Source organism: Schistocerca piceifrons, chromosome 7 (assembly GCF_021461385.2).
Source record: "Schistocerca piceifrons isolate TAMUIC-IGC-003096 chromosome 7, iqSchPice1.1, whole genome shotgun sequence".
NCBI lineage: Eukaryota > Metazoa > Arthropoda > Insecta > Orthoptera > Acrididae > Schistocerca > Schistocerca piceifrons.
The window spans coordinates 51,022,850-51,042,739 of record NC_060144.1 but is presented as its reverse complement, the minus strand read 5'-3'; the positions used below and the strand labels follow the sequence as shown (position 1 = coordinate 51,042,739).

The 19,890-nt window shown below is 40.3% G+C and overlaps 1 protein-coding gene across 2 annotated transcripts in view; it reads right to left on the bottom strand.

Moving 5' to 3' along the window:
• Nucleotides 1–19,890, bottom strand: part of LOC124805368 (carboxypeptidase N subunit 2-like) — a 221,893-nt gene that overhangs the window by 156,684 nt on the left and 45,319 nt on the right. For both annotated transcript variants that reach the window (XM_047265921.1, XM_047265920.1), the window contains exon 2: nt 8,202–8,527. In XM_047265921.1, the coding sequence (XP_047121877.1) occupies nt 8,202–8,443 (242 nt within the window). In that variant the 5' untranslated portion in view covers nt 8,444–8,527. The remainder of the gene's footprint in view (nt 1–8,201; nt 8,528–19,890) is intronic.

The window sequence follows — 19,890 nt, the reverse complement described above, 5'->3', positions numbered from 1 at the left end:
TTCAGCAATGATATAAAAATGGCTTTTGGAACAGACAAATGTAAGAAAAATAGCATAGTCAAGGGAAAACACACTAAACAAGAAGATTACATATTGGATAACCACAGCGACTGCATAGAAGCAATGGAAAAAACAGGTGCTTATAAATATCTAGGATACAGACAAAAAATAGGAATAGATAATACAAATATTAAAGAAGAACTAAAAGAAAAATATAGACAAAGACTAACAAAAATACTGAAAACAGAATTGACAGCAAGAAACAAGACAAAAGCTATAAATACTTATGCTATACCAATACTGACCTACTCATTTGGAGCAGTGAAATGGAGTAACACAGACCTAGAAGCACTCAATACACTTACACGATCACAATGCCACAAATATAGAATACATCACATACATTCAGCAAAAGAAAGATTCACATTAGGCAGAAATGAAGGAGGAAGGGGATTTATTGACATAAAAAACTTACATTATAGACAGGTGTGAGCAAGATGTATGAGACAGGCGAAATACCCACAGACTTCAAGAAGAATATAATAATTCCAATCCCAAAGAAAGCAGGTGTTGACAGATGTGAAAATTACCGAACTATCAGTTTAATAAGTCACAGCTGTAAAATACTAATGCGAATTCTTTACAGACGAATGGAAAAACTGGTAGAAGCGGACCTCGGGGAAGGTCAGTTTGGATTTCGTAGAAATGTTGGAACACGTGAGGCAATACTAACCTTACGACTTATCTTAGAAGAAAGATTAAGAAAAGACAAACCTACGTTTCTAGCATTTGTAGACTTAGAGAAAGCTTTTGACAACGTTAACTGGAATACTCTCTTTCAAATTCTGAAGGTGGCAGGGGTGAAATACAGGGAGCGAAAGGCTATTTACAATTTATACAGAAACCAGATGACAGTTATAAGAGTCGAGGGGCATGAAAGGGAAGCAGTGGTTGGGAAAGGAGTGAGACAGGGTTGTAGCCTCTCCCCGATGTTATTCAATCTGTATATTGAGCAAGCAGTAGAGGAAACAAAAGAAAAATTCGGAGTAGGTATTAAAATTCATGGAGAAGAAGTAAAAACTTTGAGGTTCGCCGATGACATTGTAATTCTGTCAGAGACAGCAAAGGACTTGGAAGAGCAGTTGAACGGAATGGACAGTGTCTTGAAAGGAGGATATAAGATGAACATCAACAAAAGCAAAACGAGGATAATGGAATGTAGTCAAATTAAATCGGGTGATGCTGAGGGGATTAGATTAGGAAATGAGACTCTTAAAGTAGTAAAGGAGTTTTGCTATTTAGGGAGTAAAATAACTGATGATGGTCGAAGTAGAGAGGATATAAAATGTAGACTGGCAATGGCAAGGAAATCGTTTCTGAAGAAGAGAAATTTGTTAACATCGAGTATAGATTTAAGTGTCAGGAAGTCATTTCTGAAAGTATTTGTATGGAGTGTAGCCATGTATGGAAGTGAAACATAGACGATAAATAGTTTGGACAAGAAGAGAATAGAAGCTTTCGAAATGTGGTGCTACAGAAGAATGCTGAAGATAAGGTGGGTAGATCACGTAACTAATGAGGAGGTATTGAATAGAATTGGGGAGAAGAGAAGTTTGTGGCACAACTTGACTAGAAGAAGGGATCGGTTGGTAGGACATGTTTTGAGGCATCAAGGGATCACAAATTTAGCCTTGGAGGGCAGCATGGATGGTAAAAATCGTAGAGGGAGACCAAGAGATGAATACACTAAGCAGATTCAGAAGGATGTAGGTTGCAGTAGGTACTGGGAGATGAAGAAGCTAGCACAGGATAGAGTAGCATGGAGAGCTGCATCAAACCAGTCTCAGGACTGAAGACAACAACAACAACAACAGACAATTTAAGAAAATTCTTTATAGAACAAGCAGAAACTAGCAAAATACACAAAGCAATCACTCATATAAATACATCGGCTACACCACTACAATTTCATAACCACTTCTACAACCCTTCAGATCACATAACATCAACACATACAAAGAAAGTAAATTGGAAAAAGAAAACACTACATGGCAACACAGCCACACATCAATCAAGATGAATCCAACACTTGACTAAGAAAAGGCAATATATACAGTGAGATGGAAGGATTCATGATTGCAATACAGGATCAAATAATAAACACCAGATATTACAGCAAGCATATTATTAAAGGTCCCAATACCACAACAGATAAATGCAGACTTTGCAAACAACAAATAGAAACAGTAGATCACAACACAAGTGGATGTACAATACTAGCAAATACAGAATACCCCAGAAGACATGACAATGTAGCAAAAATAATACATCAACAACTTGCCATACAACATAAACCAATAAAACAACACGTTCCCACATACAAGTATGCACCACAAAATGTACTGGAGAATGATGAATACAAATTATACTGGAACAGAACCATTATAACAGATAAAACACCATCACATAACTAACCTGACATCACACTCACCAATAAATAGAAGAAATTAACACAACTAATCGAAATATCCATACCAAATACAGCAAATATACAGAAGAAAACAGGTGAAAAAATTGAAAAATACATCCAACTGGCTGAGGAAGTCAAGGACATGTGGCATCAGGATAAAGTTGACATTATACCAATTATACTTTCAACTACAGGAGTCATACCATGCAATATCCACCAGTAAATACAGCTACATCCAAACTTATTTATACAACTACAGAAATCTGTAATTATTGATACATGTTCAATTACCCGAAAGTTCCTAAATGCAATGTAACATATACCGTACAGTTAAAAGGAAGTCACACTTGATCAAGGTCCACGTCACTTTCCATTTTTAACCAGAAATAATGTCAGAGAAAAGGATAATAATAATAATAATAATAATAATAATAATAATAATAATAATAATAGAGGAAATAACAGTTATCATAATAACCATGACAATCAGAATAGAAATAATGACAATATTAATAACATTCACAGAAACACCCACAGTAATAATAGTGACATGAGAAATGATAATAGATCAAATGAGAACAGGAATAATAATCAGGAAAACAGGTAACCACCTCACTGTGAGCCTGTCAGTTTGACTGAGAAGAAACCAGGTAAACACAGCTAACTTTGGGAGTGAATTTTGGGACTTCATGCCACAAGAGATGAGCAAAGATGACAGAAAGGTAGAAAATCAGTTTTAACTTAAGGGTGATGAGCTGAATAGTTGTTCTGATTATCAGTGTGTGTTTAGTAATGAAGCTACGTGTAATGATTTTGATGAATATGGTTTAGCGAGTTTGTTGTCTGATGATGCAGTGTCATCCTTATGTGAGGCAGATGTGGCAGAAATTGGTAATATTGTACCTAAGGAGGATAATGATTTGATAATTGATTCTATCTGTATGCCTGCTGGCACAAATACAAGTGATACTGATGATAATTCAACTCTGCCAGTGCTGGTCCCAAACCCTGGGCATCACCTTGCAAGTGGTGAGGAAGGAGGAGGGGAAGGAGTAACAACCTCATCAAAAAAACATGTGTCTCTCTGGCTCTGGATGGTAGTACACTGTAAGGGCCCCTCACCAGGGTAACAGGTGAAAACAGACAATGGTTGGAAAGCGGAAGAGGATTTTACACTCCCAACGGTGGAAAAGCATAAGAACTGTCTTCATATCTTACTTCCCATAGCATCTGTACTCCAGAGGGGTGGCTACAAACGACGTCTGTTCTCCATGTTAGGAGTGGCCTAAACATATTCTGGCAGCAGCTCTAAAATGCCTTTGGGAGTGGTGACCCCATCGTAATACTAGCCTATATGTGAGACGGTACTTCAAAAACAACCTCAGAAAAGGTTAGGGTGTTCCCTGCAGGAAACACGCAGTTCTTGGGATGCTGGAGGAACTGTGAGAATTGGGCTACTAGGCGCCAACACAATGAAGGTGGGTATCATAAATGGGAAGGCAGAAGAGTTGATAGACTTCATGGAAAAGGAGATCACAGAACTGATGGGACTTAGTGAAGTTAGATGGAAGGGAAAGGAAGGAGGAAAATGAGGAAAGGCTACACACACTACTGGAGTGGTGGACAAGAAGCCAAAAATTGAGTAGGTATCATAGTAAAACCAAACCTATATGAATATGTGGAAGCATTAGAATACACAAGTGATAGGATGATGAGGATTCGGCTGAGGACAAGTGAAGGACTTCATCCAAGTATATGCACACAAACAGGAAATAAAGAAGAGAACATAGAGGCTTTTCTAGAGGTACTAGAGAGTATAATTACAGATGTGGAAGCAATACTAATGGATGTCCTAAATGCACAGGTAGGCAAAGAAATGCTAGGGAAGAAGGAGATAATTGGCCCATATGAATACGGGAGGAAAAATGAGGAAGGAGAGAAACTGGTTGATTTCTGTGAAAGAAACAGGTTGATTGTGGACAACACATGGTTCTGTAAAAAGAATAGCCGAAAGATAATGAGATATGGATGATGACGGTCATTGATTACTTTCTGGTGGAAAAGAAAAATCAGAGACAGTTGATGGATGTAGCTACATTCCCAGGAGTGGCTTTTGATGGAGACCATTGAGTGGTGGTGGCAAAAATGAGTTTTGATGAATTGAAAGACATAAAGGAAGAAAGGGAAAGGAAAATAAAAGTGTGGAAACTAAAGGATGGCATGGTACGAGAAAAGTTTAAGGAGTTACTTAAGCGTGAAATCCGTAACACCGAGTATGGCAATGTGGAAGATGAATGGGGTAAGTTCAAAGAAGCGTTTGTAAGCTCTGCTGAGAAGACCTGTGGCAGAGTGTCCAGAAGGATAAAGGAAAAGGAGACACCATGGTGGAATGAGTGGGTGAAGGAGGCAGTAAAAGAAAAGAAGAAAGCCTGGCATGAATGGAACAGAGACCGGACAGCTGAAAGTAAAAGGAAATACCAGGATAGTAAAAATAAATGTACGAAAATGGTAGCAGGAGAAAAGAGGAAAATCTGGGAGAAATTCACCTGAGAGTTGGAAAAAGATGTTACTAGTTGTAAGTGGATGATACATGGAATTACAAAGAGTATGAGGAAGGAAAATACATACACATAAGTAGTGAAAGGGGAAAGCAGAGAGCTATTAATGCAACCAGAGGAGATAAGGAAAAGATGGAAAGAGTACTTTGATCAATTACCAAATGTGACAACTATTGAGGGATCACACTCATACCCCAAGTAGCAAAAATAATGGAGAGGATACTGAATGAAATAGTCAAAAAGACAAAAGAAGCCCATAGAGGAAGGGAGATGAAGCTGTTACTATTTGCGGATGATACTTTGGTGTGGGAAACAAGCAGTAAGGAGGTACAAAAACAAATAGACATCCTAAATGATAAGGTCAAGAAAAATGGAATGAAATTTAGTGAGGAGGAAAGCAAGACCATGGTGGTAAACAGAGGGGATAGAGAGGTCAAGGGACAACTTCATATTAAGGGACAGGGTATTGAAATAGTGGAAGGGTATTAATGGGGAATTCTCATTTGGAGACAGAAATTAGCAAAAGAATACAACAAGTAGTACATTTTACCAGTGTGTGAGGGGCTTGGTGTGGGGAAGGGAAGTGCCAATGAGGTGCAAGCTGGGCATCTAAAGAGGATGGGAGAGGGAAGAATATCAAGAAAAATGATGGAGTTCAAGATTGAAGGCAAGAGGCTAAGAAGAAGACTGAGAACAAGATGGATTGATACAATAAAGATGAGTTTAAGGAGGAGAAACCTGCTATGGAACCAAATTGTGGAAGAAGAATGGTAGAAAGACTGAGTATAGTGGTGAACTATCATTGATACCCCAACCCGACCAGGTGTTGGATAGAGGGGAAATGAAGATGATGATAATGACTGATGATGATTCAGTTGTAGAGAGTTTTGAAGCAGAAGCAGATTTTCATATTGATGCTATTGATAATTTTGATGATGATTTTAGTAAATGTGATGATATTGTTGATGTTGATGCTGGTGAATTGCTCTATGATGAATTAAATGGTATGATTTTTGTTAAAGTGTTGGATGATGAAGTAAGTAGTAAGATTATAGGATTTGATGATGATGCTTTAATCTTAGTGGAGAAGGTACATGAAAGTCAACTAATCCCCATTCTTGTCAGTGAGATCTTGATCAGGTGTAGCAATAAAGATGAACAAACTAGGCAGATTAGTAACAAGATACTTGAATTGATTGGCGACTCCATGGAGTGTCCTGTGCACCACGACCATATAATGGGTATACTTGGAAGGAGAGACAGCATTGGTCGTATTTTTTTGTTTTATTAAACACAAAATCGATTTTCGGTCACTTAGTGACCATCTTCAGTGCTGTAATATATAATTTAAATTGGTAGGCACTGGTGTCAACAAGCTTACAGCGATCACCTATATAGGATCGCTGTAAGCTTGTTGACACCAGTGCCTACCAATTTAAATTATATATTACAGCAGTGAAGATGGTCACTAAGTGACCAAAAATCGATTTTGCGTTTAATAAAACAAAAAGATATGACCAATGCTGTCTCTCCTTCCAAAGATACTTGAAGTTTTGAACAGATCAAATGATATTGAAGTTAGCTGTAATAGAGTTTGTGATACAGATTTTAATTTTGATGCTAATTTTAAGCACATACAGACAACTTATACTTTGAATATAGATAGATACTTCCACTTAGTCAACACACATCCATATTTTTTTATTTGTCAGTTTTAGAAGATATGCAGTCTAGTTGTGAGTAGCCATTGAATGTGTTACAGCTTCAGCAGCTAGTGAACTACAGTTGAACACTGATTTAAAATTTAAGGAGATTGAAGATGATTTACTACCAGAAGATGAAAACATTGATAAGCATGAAATACCTGGTAGTCCACATACTGAGTTTTCTATTGGTACTTGGGAAGGAATTTGTTTAGTAGACACTGGTAGTCCTATTTGTGGCACTTCCAGTAAGTTAAGATATAGAGTGAGGAACACAGTGTATTGTACAGAATTTTCTTATCATTGGTGTTAGAACTAAAGGAGCTACAGGAAAATTTAATAAACTGATTAGCAGACAAGCTCTGATTTCATTCACAGTTGATAATTATACGTATGAACAGGGAGAGTGAGAGTGAGAGTGAGAGTGAGGGGGAGGGGGAGGGGGAGGGGGAGGGGGAGGGGGAGGGGGAGGGGGAGGGGGGAGGGAGAGGGGGAGGGAGAGGGGGAGAGGGGGAGAGGTGGGAGAGGGGGAGAGGGGGGAGAGGGGGGGAGATGGGGGGAGAGGGGGTGAGGGGGAGAGAGGAAGAGGGGGAGAGGGGGAGAGGGGGAGAGGGAGTGTGGGAGTGTGGGAGGGAGGAGAGGGGGGAGGGGGGAGGGGGGAGGGGGGAGGGGGAGAGGGGGAGAGGGGGAGTGTGGGAGTGTGGGAGGGGGAGAGGGGAGGGGGGGTGGGAAGTGGGGGGAGAGGGCAAGGGGGAGAGGGGGAGAGGGGGAGAGGGGGAGAGGGGGAGAGGGGGAGAGGGGGAGAGGGGGAGAGGGGGAGAGGGGGTGAGGGGGTGAGGGGGTGAGGGGGTGAGGGGGTGAGGGGGTGAGGGGGTGAGGGGGTGAGGGGGTGAGGGGGTGAGGGGGTGAGGGGGTGAGGGGGTGAGGGGGTGAGGGGGTGAGGGGGTGAGGGGGTGAGGGTGAGGGTGAGGGGGAGAGGGAGAGGGAGAGGGAGAGGGAGAGGGAGAGGGAGAGGGAGAGGGAGAGGGAGAGGGAGAGGGAGAGGGAGAGGGAGAGGGAGAGGGAGAGGGAGAGGGAGAGGGAGAGGGAGAGGGAGAGGGAGAGGGAGAGGGAGAGGGAGAGGGAGAGGGAGAGGGAGACAGACAGACTAACCATTCTCGTTATGCTGTGGCCAAAATTGAGTAAGCAGTTGTCTCGGCAATGGTGGGTGGTGGAGATATGTGAGAGGAGTTGGGACAGGGAGAGGGAAGAAAAGGAATCGAAGATCTGTAAAATCATGTTAGATGTGGAACGTATAGGTGTGGACAGGGGAAGCAGCTTACACTAATGCAGGGAAGAAAGGAGCACAATGGAGGACACCTTTAAAAATTAGTACACCATGCAAGAAAAGTCATAATGGTAAGACAATTGTAGTCTACAGAGAATGACATTTTTTCCTCTTAGAATAATACTTATTTTCAGTTTACTTACGATGAGACGTGAAAGAGTTTGTCAAGTGAGATTGCACTTGGGTCCAAAGATGGCACCATGTCCCCATGCTTGTCAGAATATGATACAATGTTCCAGTCTTGTTTTGGTGGCACATTACAATAAGCTGGTATCTCTGTATCAAGTTTGGATGTCCAGGCTGAGGCAGCTTCTCCATTACCAACTTTTGCCTGTGTTCTCACAACTGAGACCACCAAAAATAAAAATGTCACTTGTACACCCATTATTCTCAGTGCCAACACAGATTACTCTTGTTTTACAAATTCAGTTTATTGTACACATTAACACCAACACATCTGTACTGCATACTGAAAAAAAGAGTAATTATAGTCAACAGACATGCAGATGAAAAACCTTTTGCGTTGTTCTTTCATTGGAAGAAAGAGGCAGATAAAAATTAAACTGTAGACCAGGAGGGATAGTAGGTGTAGGAAAGGAATCAAAAGTAACGGTAGTTGTAACCATGATTCAGCATCTAAAATATGCATTCCATCCACAGATACTAGTCCATTGTTAACTTCTAACAACTTATTTTGTGCATATGTTTCCTGTATTCTATCAGCATTAATTTTCCGTATCTTCAGCACCTACACACACTGCTTATATTTCCTTTAAGGCTACTTTACCCATTAAGAACTGCTTTCACAATAGCTACAAATCTGAGTTTACACCTTAATGTCTGCAAGACTTGCACCAATTTCTCCAGCTTCAGCAGTAGGTAATAAATATTCTTTTCTATAATACTATGAAAAGGACAGATTGCTACTCACCATACAGAGAAAATGTTGACTCACAGACAGACACAACAGAAATACTGCTATATGTTTAAGGTTTCGGCTAAAAGGCCTTCTTCTAAAGTAGAAAACACAAACACATTTACGCAAGCATGATTCTCACACACATGAACACCAATGACCAAGTGTGTCAGATGCACTTGCGTGAAGGTGATTGTGTTTTCTACGTTAGAAGAAGGCCTTTGGCCAAAAGCTTCAATGTATAGCACTCATTTTGTTGTGCCTGTCTGTGACTCAACACACTCTTCATATAGTGAGTAGCAATCTATCCTTTTAATAAAATTATCATTATTGCATCCAGGATTTTCCATTGTTTAATATGTCTTTTCTTTCGGGCATAATGTTAATACTTTCAGCTCATGATGAACTTCAAACTCACTGTAGTCATATAATCTGCTACTATGTTTGGCTTGATTCCCATTACATAAAGGAGACAAAGAAAAGCTATTTACTGGAATAAAATCAAACTATGGAAATTCAGGATCCAATAACAACACAAGCACAGGCACTATCCCCCAGGCCTAATCCACAAACAGATCTCCAGTGCCATTTCCTCTCACATCCGCAATCCTCCCACCACCCCAAAAAACCAGCCACAAAGGCATGTCCCCTTCATCACCCAGTATCACCACGTCTTTCACAAGGGCTTTGATTACCTACCATTGTGCCCTGAAAAGAGGGATGTCATATCCAGTATACTTCACACCTCCTAAAGTGGTGTCCCATCACCCACACAACCTCCACAACTTCTTAGTCCATCCCTATGTCACTCCCATGCCCAACCCCTTGCCACAAGGATCGTATCTCTGTGGAATACCCAGGTGTAAAACCTGCCCAATCCACCCACCCTGCACTTCCTATTCCAGTCCTGTCACAGGTTTATCCTACCCCATCATGGGCCAGGCCACCTGTGAAAGCAGCCATGTCATTTACCAACTCTGCCGTAATCGTTGCACAGCTTTTTATTTTGGTATGGTTACCAAACAGCTGTCCATCAAGATGAAAGGCCATCACCAAACTGTGACCAAGACCAAAGTAGACCATCCTGTGGCACAACATGCATCTGAACATAACACACTTGATTTCAATGGCTGCTTCACTAACCAAGCAATCTGGATCCTTCCCTCCACCGCCAGTTTTTCTGAGCTGCGCAGATGGGAGTTATTCTTACAACACATTCTCCACTCCTGTAATTATCCTGGCTTCAACTTACAGTAACATATTGTCCCCACACGCTCCACCCAACAGTTTCTACCCCCTTTGTCCTATCATCTCCTCCCACCCTGTTTATATGCAGCCCTCTGCCAATACATCCACTCATCTTTCCCTGCTACTCTTTCTGTTTTGTTCTTTTTTCCCCACCTCCCTGGACCACAACCTCACAACCTCCTGACGCTGCACCTGTTGGCTGTCTAGTCCCTGCACACTCCACCAGAAGTGTTCATCTCCCTCCCCACCAGTGCGCTGCTATCCCTTCCCCTTCCCCACCCCCTCCAGATTTCTGCTTGCATCCCACATAATGTTGAATTCTGACCTGAGATGTTGGAGTTGGCAGTCATGTGTGTGTGTGTGTGTGTGTGTGTGTGTGTGTGTGTGTGTGTGTGTCTACACACACACTTGTCTCTTTTTACTGATGAGGGCTGTGGCTGAAAGCTATATGTGAGTGTTTGTTAACTGTGTCTGTCTGCAGCTTGATGTGTCTACTTTACAGTAAGTAGCAATCCATCTTTTCATACTTTATTGACTTCCTGCCTGGAGTTTCCATTGTTTGATTTAAAATTTAGAATGAAAGACATTAGTCATTGTCCTTACCCACCCATCCCCTTCCCTGTTCCCATTCCATCACTACACAGCCCTCATTCCATGATCACACCAGTCTTTTTACTTATCTCCTTTTCTGCTACACCCCCACCCAGTCACCTCTCCCATCATGCACTGGTGCTGCTGCTTGCAGTGGGGCCTCAGTTGCCTGAGACAGCAGTCATGGTCATGTATGTGTGTGAGAGTTGTTTTTGCATGAGTGTGTATGTGTGTCTGTTGTCTACTTTTGACAAAGGCCTTACTGACTGACAGCTTTATTTGTGACAGTCTTTTTGTTGTGTCTATCTGTAACTCAGTATCTCCAGTATATGGTGAGTAACAACTTTCTTTTTCATAATATTGCTACATTCCATCCTGGCTTTTCCATTGTTTGAATGAAAGGATATAAATGAAATGTTTCACTGATGCATTGTATCCTCAATGAAAGCAAGGAAGAAATGCAGGACATGTTGAATGGCATGAACAGTTTAATGAGCACACACTCTGGATTGAGAGCAAACCAAAGAAAGACACAAGTAATGAGAAGCTGTAGAAACATGAACATCAAAATTGGGGGCCACGAAGTAGACAAAGCAAAAGAATTCTGCTACCTTGGCAGCAAAATGACACCTAACAGATAAAGCAAGGAGTACATAAAAAGAAGACTATGCAGGCAAAGACAACATTGCTACCCAAAAGAAGTCTGGTAGAATCAAATATCAATCTTAATTTGAGGACGAAATTTCTGAGAATGCACATTTGGAGCACAGAATTGTATGGTAGTGAAATATGGTCAATGGTAAAAATGGAAAAGAAGAGAGCTGAATCATTTCACATGTGATGCTATTGAAAGATGTTCAAAATCATATGGCCTGATAAGATAAGAAATGATGAGGTTCTCCGCAGAATCAGTGAGGAAAGGAACATGTGGAAGGCATTGACAGAAAGAACAGTGAGGAATGATAAGACATGTGTTGTTACATCAAGGAATAACTTGCATGGTACTAGAGGGAACTGCAGACTGTAAAAACTGTTGAGAAAGACAGGGATTGGAATATATCCAACAAATAATTGAGGTAATTTGGAGCAAGTCCTATTGTGAGATGAAGAGGTTGGCAGAGGAGAGGAATTCAGAGAAGGCTGCATCAAACCACCCAGAAGACTGATGTCACCAAAAAAATCTGCCAGTAAATGTACTGTCCAAAAAAGGCATCTGGATGCTTGCCAGTGGGTCTCAACTGATACGTAGAGAAAGTTCTAATGGAGGCTATGTGGTGGACTGGGTGCAGCTGGTTGCAAATGACTCATATCAACTTGTATGAAGCCTGCCACCTGGGTTCAGAGGCAATCTTCAGTTACTACAGGTGGCTTGTAGCTTTGGTGAAGACAGCTAGCCTCACATGCAGGCTGAAAGCCATGGTAGTGTTTTGCATATTTCATGCTGATCATGGTCCACTTGTTTGGAGACAAGTGGAAGGCATAAACCAGAGGCCCAAACAATTATTTGATGATCTCAGGTGCCGATCTTTCGACCTTTACTATTGGGTGTGGAACTGTAGGACCCCTCTTAATAGGTTGGGCATGCCCTACATACAGTAAGTGGTTACTAGGGTAGAAAAGTATGTGTGGCACACACATGTGGGTTTTTCAGGATGGAGAAGTATTTCCACAGTTATTAGAGAACGAGCACAAGCTCAGATTACAAAAAGATGGGGAAGGGAATCAGCCACACCTTTTTCAAAGGAACCATCCTGGCATTTGCCTGGAGCAGTTTAGAGAAATCACAGAAAACCTAGGTCTAGATTGCTAGACAGGGAGTTTAACTGCTTTCCTCCCCACTGTGAGTCAAGTGTAATAACCACTGTTCACATCGTGCCTGGTTGGAGATTTTTGACTCAGATGACTTGTGACAGGGAATCAGCGATAACAAGGCCATTATAGTACAACTGATTAATGGAGTAAATAGGAATGTAGAATGGTAGGAAGTTATTTCTGCTTTGTAAGTGTGACAAGAACAGATTTCAAATCAGCTGAGTAGTCCAAATGAAACATTCATACATGAGGCTGAAAATGTTTTGTATAAAAGGACAAAGTACAATATTCATCAGACAGACATTTGCTAAAAGAAGTTATGAGGGATCGAAAATACCACCCATTGTTCAACAGCTGTGTTAGATCACTCCCCCAGAACCAAAGCCTCCTAGACAAATAGAAACTGAAAACAATCAAAATTAGCAAAGAGAGAACTAAGGATGAAGCATCCCATGAATTTGAAAGTAAAATTCTCTCTTCCAATCTGACAGTAAATCCCAATAAGTTCAATTATTATGTTAAATCAGTGAATGGATCAAAGACATCTCTCCAGACATTCAGTAACCATAATGGTATCAAATCAGAGGATGACAGAGAGAAGGCCAAAACAATAAATTACTTTTTTAAAAATTGTCTCGTTGAGGAAGATCATACTGTGGGTTCTCCAATTGTAACAAAACACCAGAATGACAGATTGCAAAATAAGTAACTGCAAGATAGAAAATCAACTATAATTGCTCAAATGAGGAAAGGTAAGTGCGCCGGATGGTACACTTGTATAATGCAAAAGAATTGTTCCTCTTCTTGCAGCAGTCTACCATAGGTTGCAGGAGAAGTGATGTGTGTTCATAGTGACTGGAAATATGTGTAAGTCATTTCCATTTTTAAGAAGTATCATTCAACAGATGCACATAATTATAGGCCGATACACCCGATGTCTGTCTGTTGTTACATTTTAAACACACTTGATGCCATTGTTTTATGACCTTTCTGTGCACCAACAGTCACTTGGCTGCACTGGAAATGCTGACATGGATAAAACTGCTAAATTCTGATATTTCAGTGATTAAAATGCTGCTGTCGAAGTGATAGATCTTTAGTTTTAGTACATCTGTGGTTGTAGACATGTTAGCATATATGTGTTTACATTAATCAGGTGTCAAATAGTGACAGCAGTTGGAGTTGTAAGGGCAACAAAGTTAAGTACTTACTGTAGTATTGTCATAAATAACAGACTGTATTATATGAAGTGATACAGAAATTCAATCCACAAATATGGAACAAGGATACCTATCAAAATCGATATCATGTACATTATTAGTGATGAATGAATAAATTAATATTATTTATTTACATAGAACAGCTGCAATATTTTTACCACTTTAGAGGATGAAAATAACAAATTGTGTTACAATGTTTTACTAAAAGCTTTGTTCACTTTATACTTGTGTACTGAACACAACTTAATCTGATGTCAGTCTCTGCTCTACTAGTAGTTCATTCACATACACAAAACATCATATTTTACAGTAAATATCTAGCGACATAATATTCAGCTCTTCAGTAGCATTAGTAAACAATATACACAGGTTCCTTCTATAGATTATGTACTGGCCTCATATATGTCAACTGCTTTTATTAAATAAAACTGTGAAAAGACACATAATTGCAATTTTTTATTTAGCATCATAAGTGTGAAAGCTTCCACAGAGTAGTGAGGAACGGTCGCAGTGTGAAAACTGTGTACACTTTTCTCATATTGGCTGCTGTGGAGTCACCAGCTTGGATGAATATGTGGCCAGCCATTGGCACTGAATTCATCATCATAAGTCATTGCACTCATTGCTGAGTATCATGACCCCATGAACCAAGCATCTCCATCCCAGATGGTTACCAGCTTCTCTTGGTGCCTACTGAAGAGGTAGACTGGAGATCTTCTTGATTTGATCTATCCATCTGCTTGCTGCTCTTGCCCTTGGTCTCGTGCCCTTGATCTTTCCCTGCCAGATTATTTTCTCTAGATTTTCTCCATCTCTTCTGACAATATGGCCAAAGAACTGGAGAATTTTTTTTGGTGACTCAAGATGAAAGGCATCTGGAGATATCGAGTTGTTCAATAATGGACTGATTTGTTCTTCTGTCAGTCCATTTTATGCAAAGCATCCTACGCCAGCACCAAAGCTCAAACACATCAATGCACTGTTTGTCTCTGGCCTTGAGTGCCCATGTTTTGCAACCATAAAAGAAGACAGAAAACACTAGCCCACTACTTGATGCTGAATTAGTTGTGCCAATTGTTCCATGAATACAGATAAAGAGCAGCTGATCTTGAAATTCAGTGTTGATTTGGCCACAGCACAGGCAGTATTAAAACAACTGAGAGCTGCAAATGGCATAAGTGAAATTAGGAACAAGGTAGGTGATTGGACTGTATTAAAACCAGTCAGATCGGGCAAAAGATACTCCTAAATGTGTAGTTCAAGAACACTCTGACAACACAGAGAGAAAAATGCAAGTTAAGGTTACTAGCCAGATGGTTAAAAAATCAAGAAGATCCTTCTGCTAGGAAGTCGTTCTGATAGGGAAATGTCTGAATTAGAACTGAACTCTATGGGTAGTGATTATCAGATAACTAGTGTTTTTAAGTCATGTGGATGACTCAGCAATGTTACCTATGATTTTCAAACAATGGAAAATCCAGGATGAAATGTAACAATATTAGAGAAGGAAAGTTGCTACTTACCACATAGCGGAGATTCTGAGTTGCGATAGGCACAACAAAAAGATTCACACAATTATAGCTTTCGGTCATTAAGGCCTTTGTCAGCAACACACACACACACACACACACACACACACACACACACACACACTCACTCACTCACACACTCAGGCAAATGCAACTTGCACACACATCAGCTGTCTCAGACAACTGAAACCACACACAGTTTTTAGCTGAAAGCTAAGAGTGTAACAGTCTTTTTGTTGTGCCTGTCAGCAACTCAATGTATCACCTTTACAGCAAATAGCAAACTATCCTTTTTGTGATACTTTTGATATTCCAACGTGGAGTTTCCACTGTTTGAAAACACACACACTTCCACATAAGCACAGCTCACACACACATGACCAGGTGTTTGAGCTCTAGAGCCCTGAGGCAGTGGCCATATGTGTGTGAGTTGTGCTTTTGTGAATGTATGTTTGCTATTGCAGAAGAAGTATTTTGTCCAAACTCTTTAATATTTTAACAGTCTGTCCCATTGTGACTGTCTGTGATCCAGCACCTGTGTATAGTGAGTAGCAATCTATCCTTTCCACAATGTTTTCAAAGAATAAAAATCATAATACATATGAACATTATGAACATTCCCACTGAAATATGAGCAGCTCATTTTATAAGAAAAAATATCTTCTTCTATCAATATGGAACACTGAAAACCCTGAATGCATTCCTGCGGATGTGTTGTGGGTAATGCTGCTTTCAAAGAACAATATAACAAACTGCATTATGTCTAGTCCTTAATGCTAATAGTTGAACAGTGTTTTATTTGTTTGATGGTAAAGCAAATATAACATTGGACAGTACTAACAAAATGGAGGACAAAATGGTCCACTGATAAGAAAAAGTTATGTTCTCACATAGTATCATGCCGAGTGCTGTCATATTAAAGGCAGGCCAAAATTCCCATATTAATTCCCTCCTGTATTGTGACATCTCCTATCTTAAAGCAAGGGACTGTTGAAGAACTCCAAAACTGGCTACTCTTTGCCAACACCTGCTTTTTGGGTAGGTGACTGCAAGATGACCTCAGATGGCATTATATCTCCATCACTCCGGGAGGTCCATGAATCTGCCCTTCTCAGTCTTGTGCAATAACCCTGAACACCCAATTTTGGAGAGGGGAGGGCATGTCCACTCTCAACCAGGTGGGCAGCAATGTTGAATTTCTCAACTACATCCTCCTTGTCCAAAGCTACATGATCACCAAACCTTATCTGAAGTCTTCTACCTGTATGTCCCAAGTAGCAGCCATCACAGTCTGGACATTTTATCCTATACACACCTGATCTGTGGTAAGAAAAGAAAACCTTTATGTTTTGTTTTTTGTAAACTGATCCTGTCTTTGTACTAAATGTGCTATAGTATCCTCCTGGAGAGATGGAGATATACTGACATCTGAGGTCATCTGGCATTCACCTGCTCAATGCGCAGGTGTTGGTGAAGAGCAGACAGTTTGGGAGCTCTTAAACAGTCTCCTGCTTCAAGACAGGAGATGTCACAATCCAGGAGGGAATTAATATGGAAATTTTGGCCTGCCTTTAATACGACAACACTAGGCATTATAGCACATGAGAACATTACTTCGTTTTATCAGTGGATCATTTTGTCTTCCATTTTGTTAGTACTGTCCGATGTTATATTTGCTTTACCATAAAAAAAAATAAAACTCTGTTCAACCATTAGCCTCAGTGGCTAGATATAAGGCAATTTGTTGTATCATACTTTGTAAGCAGTGTACCACGAATGGAGCTACACCATATGTTATGTAGGAAATTCATGTGAGTAGAGGATGTTTGTATGTTTTTGTTAAAATACCTGGTTAAATTACCCTTGTTGATCTTCAGTATTTTACTATGATGTTAACAGAAAAGCATCACCTATCCCACCATGGCAGGGCTACCTGTGAAACCAGTCATGTGTGATCTACAAGCTACACTGCAACTTCTGTGCTGCATTCTACGCAGGCATGACATTCAACAAGCCGTCTGCCCGCATGACCGTCCACCAACAAACTGTGACCAAGAAACAGCTGGACCATTCAGTTGCTGAGCATGCTGCCCAACACAACATTCTTGATTTTAATGATTGATTCACAGCCTGTGCCATCTGAATACTTCCTAGCAACACCAGCTTTTCTGAATTGTGCACATGGGAACTCTCCCTGCAATATATCCAACATTCCCATAACCCCCCTGGTATTAACATTGGTTAGTCGTTGTCCTTCACTCACCTATCCGCTTTCCTGTTCCCACTCCAGCCCTACACAGCACTCTACTCCATCAATACACCCACAGACATTTTACTTCTCACCTTCTCCGTCTGTTGCCCCCCCCCCCCCCACCCCCACCACCACCACCACCACCACCACTTCCCCAGCCCCTCCTGACCAACCTGACCATCATCCAACCCAGCTGCTCTACCCTCTCTCCAGCTCATCCTTGTATGCTTCCACAAGCAGCACCTTAATATCCCTCACCCCTATCCTGCTATCCCACCCCCTCCCTGCCCCATCCTCCTCCTTACCATAGTCAACCAAATTGTTGCTTACAGTCTCGCCTTGGCAGCCAGAGACAGAGGTCAAAATGGGGAGTCTTTCAGGAAAACCTGGCAGTGGATGAAATGATTGAGAGATACTATGGATATCACCCTATAAAGCAATTTGTCAGACTGAAGCACATATGCTTTGGATATAAATTTTGGGCTTTATGTGGTATTGATGGTTACTGTTAGAATTTCTTATTGGATTATGAGAAGGACCAGGATGATGACAATGCAAACTTTCCACTGGGTTCCAAACTAGTTTTGAAAATGCTCATTATTGATTAACTGAACAGTTACAAAAATTTTTTGACACTTACTTTACTAGTCATAACCTATTCATTCATCTGAAGGAACTGGGATTCCATGCAAGTGGAACTATAAGAGAAAGCAGAAGAAGGAAGTGCCCCCTCCCATCAGATAGTGTTATGAAAAAGAAAGAAAGGGGATATTTTGAGCTCAAATTTTATAAAAAGAAGGAAGTTTCAATTAGCAAATGGAATGACAACAAGTGTGTCGCATTACCAACTAATTTCGACACTGTGTTTCCTACCGTAAAAGTCCAACATTGGAATTCATCCTTCATCCGAAAAATAAAATGTCAGTGTTCCACAACCACATGCATTGAATATATACAAGAATTTCATTGAGGGGGGGGGGGGGGAGGGGGTGTCGATCTTCACACTTGACTAATAGAGAAACATATAACATATATTGCAGTGTGTGGTAAAAAGTCGTTCTGATGCCTTTTTACAAGGGTGGTAAATATGACTGTCATGAATACATTCTTGGCTTTCAAGAGATGCAATGAAGGAACTTTCAGTGAAAGAACACAGATTATGAAAACATACTTGAAGAAAGGCCTCAAAATGAGGTAGCTAAGGGAAGACCAACAAAACTCATTTCACCTTTCAGGAGTAATATACCAGATATGGGTATGATCAGAAACTGCACGCCATACAGAAGCATAAAAAGCAAAGACAGTGCCAGTATGAGAACTGCAAAGGATAGCTGAAAACATATTGTGTAAAGTGTAATGTTACCGTCAGTATGGAATGCTTTTCCAAATATCATATCAGGTCTTAACGTAATTTCAGTTTTGGAGAATTTTTAAATTAAAAGATTTGTAAATGTTACTTATTGTAAAATAAGTAATTGTTTTTAAGTGTTATTTTAAGTTTATTACTAGCAATTTCTTTATCCCTTATCATTTTCCCTAGTAAGCAGTGTAATAACAAAACAATAGCCAAGTGCCAAGCGTCCACAAATAAGGACGGCCAAAAATTTTACATTTTGGCAACAAGTGAACAAAAATTTCTTCATAGTTCCATAAACTGGGTTGCCAAGACACTGTTTTCCAGAACTACAGAATATATATTTACTAAAAATAAATAGGGTGCTAATGGGTTAGCAGGCCTACAACCAACTAAAACATTGAACTTCCAAAAATAGATTATAGAAATCCCATATTTTATGACTGAAAAAGGATTTGATTTTCTACTTCCAAAATACTTGTGTCTGATGGGATTCAAGATCATTCACTAACAGCATTTTCACCTCTTCTTTGGTTCTGGAGTATCTGGCTCGTAAGGTTCTTCCTCAGGATTCTTACTGTCACTGACTTGAGGATCTGGTTCCATTTCTTGTTCTACTTCAGGATACAGAATGTCTTTGTATTCATCTTTGAAATAGATCCTGATGTTCATAATAAGTTAATTTTTTATTGGAATTATTGCACCAGGAAACCCAACTGGTCCCTTTCTTTTGGAAAAGATGCACTGGACAAACTCATTTCCATCAATGCCCATTTTGCAATGTACCCTAGCTTTATAGCTAGTGATGAACTCAAAGTGGATATATTTCATTATGTGAGGTACTGTGTTTGCATTACTGGTCTTCAAGACATTTAGTCATTCCTATGCATTCACAGCAACTTCACCTTTTT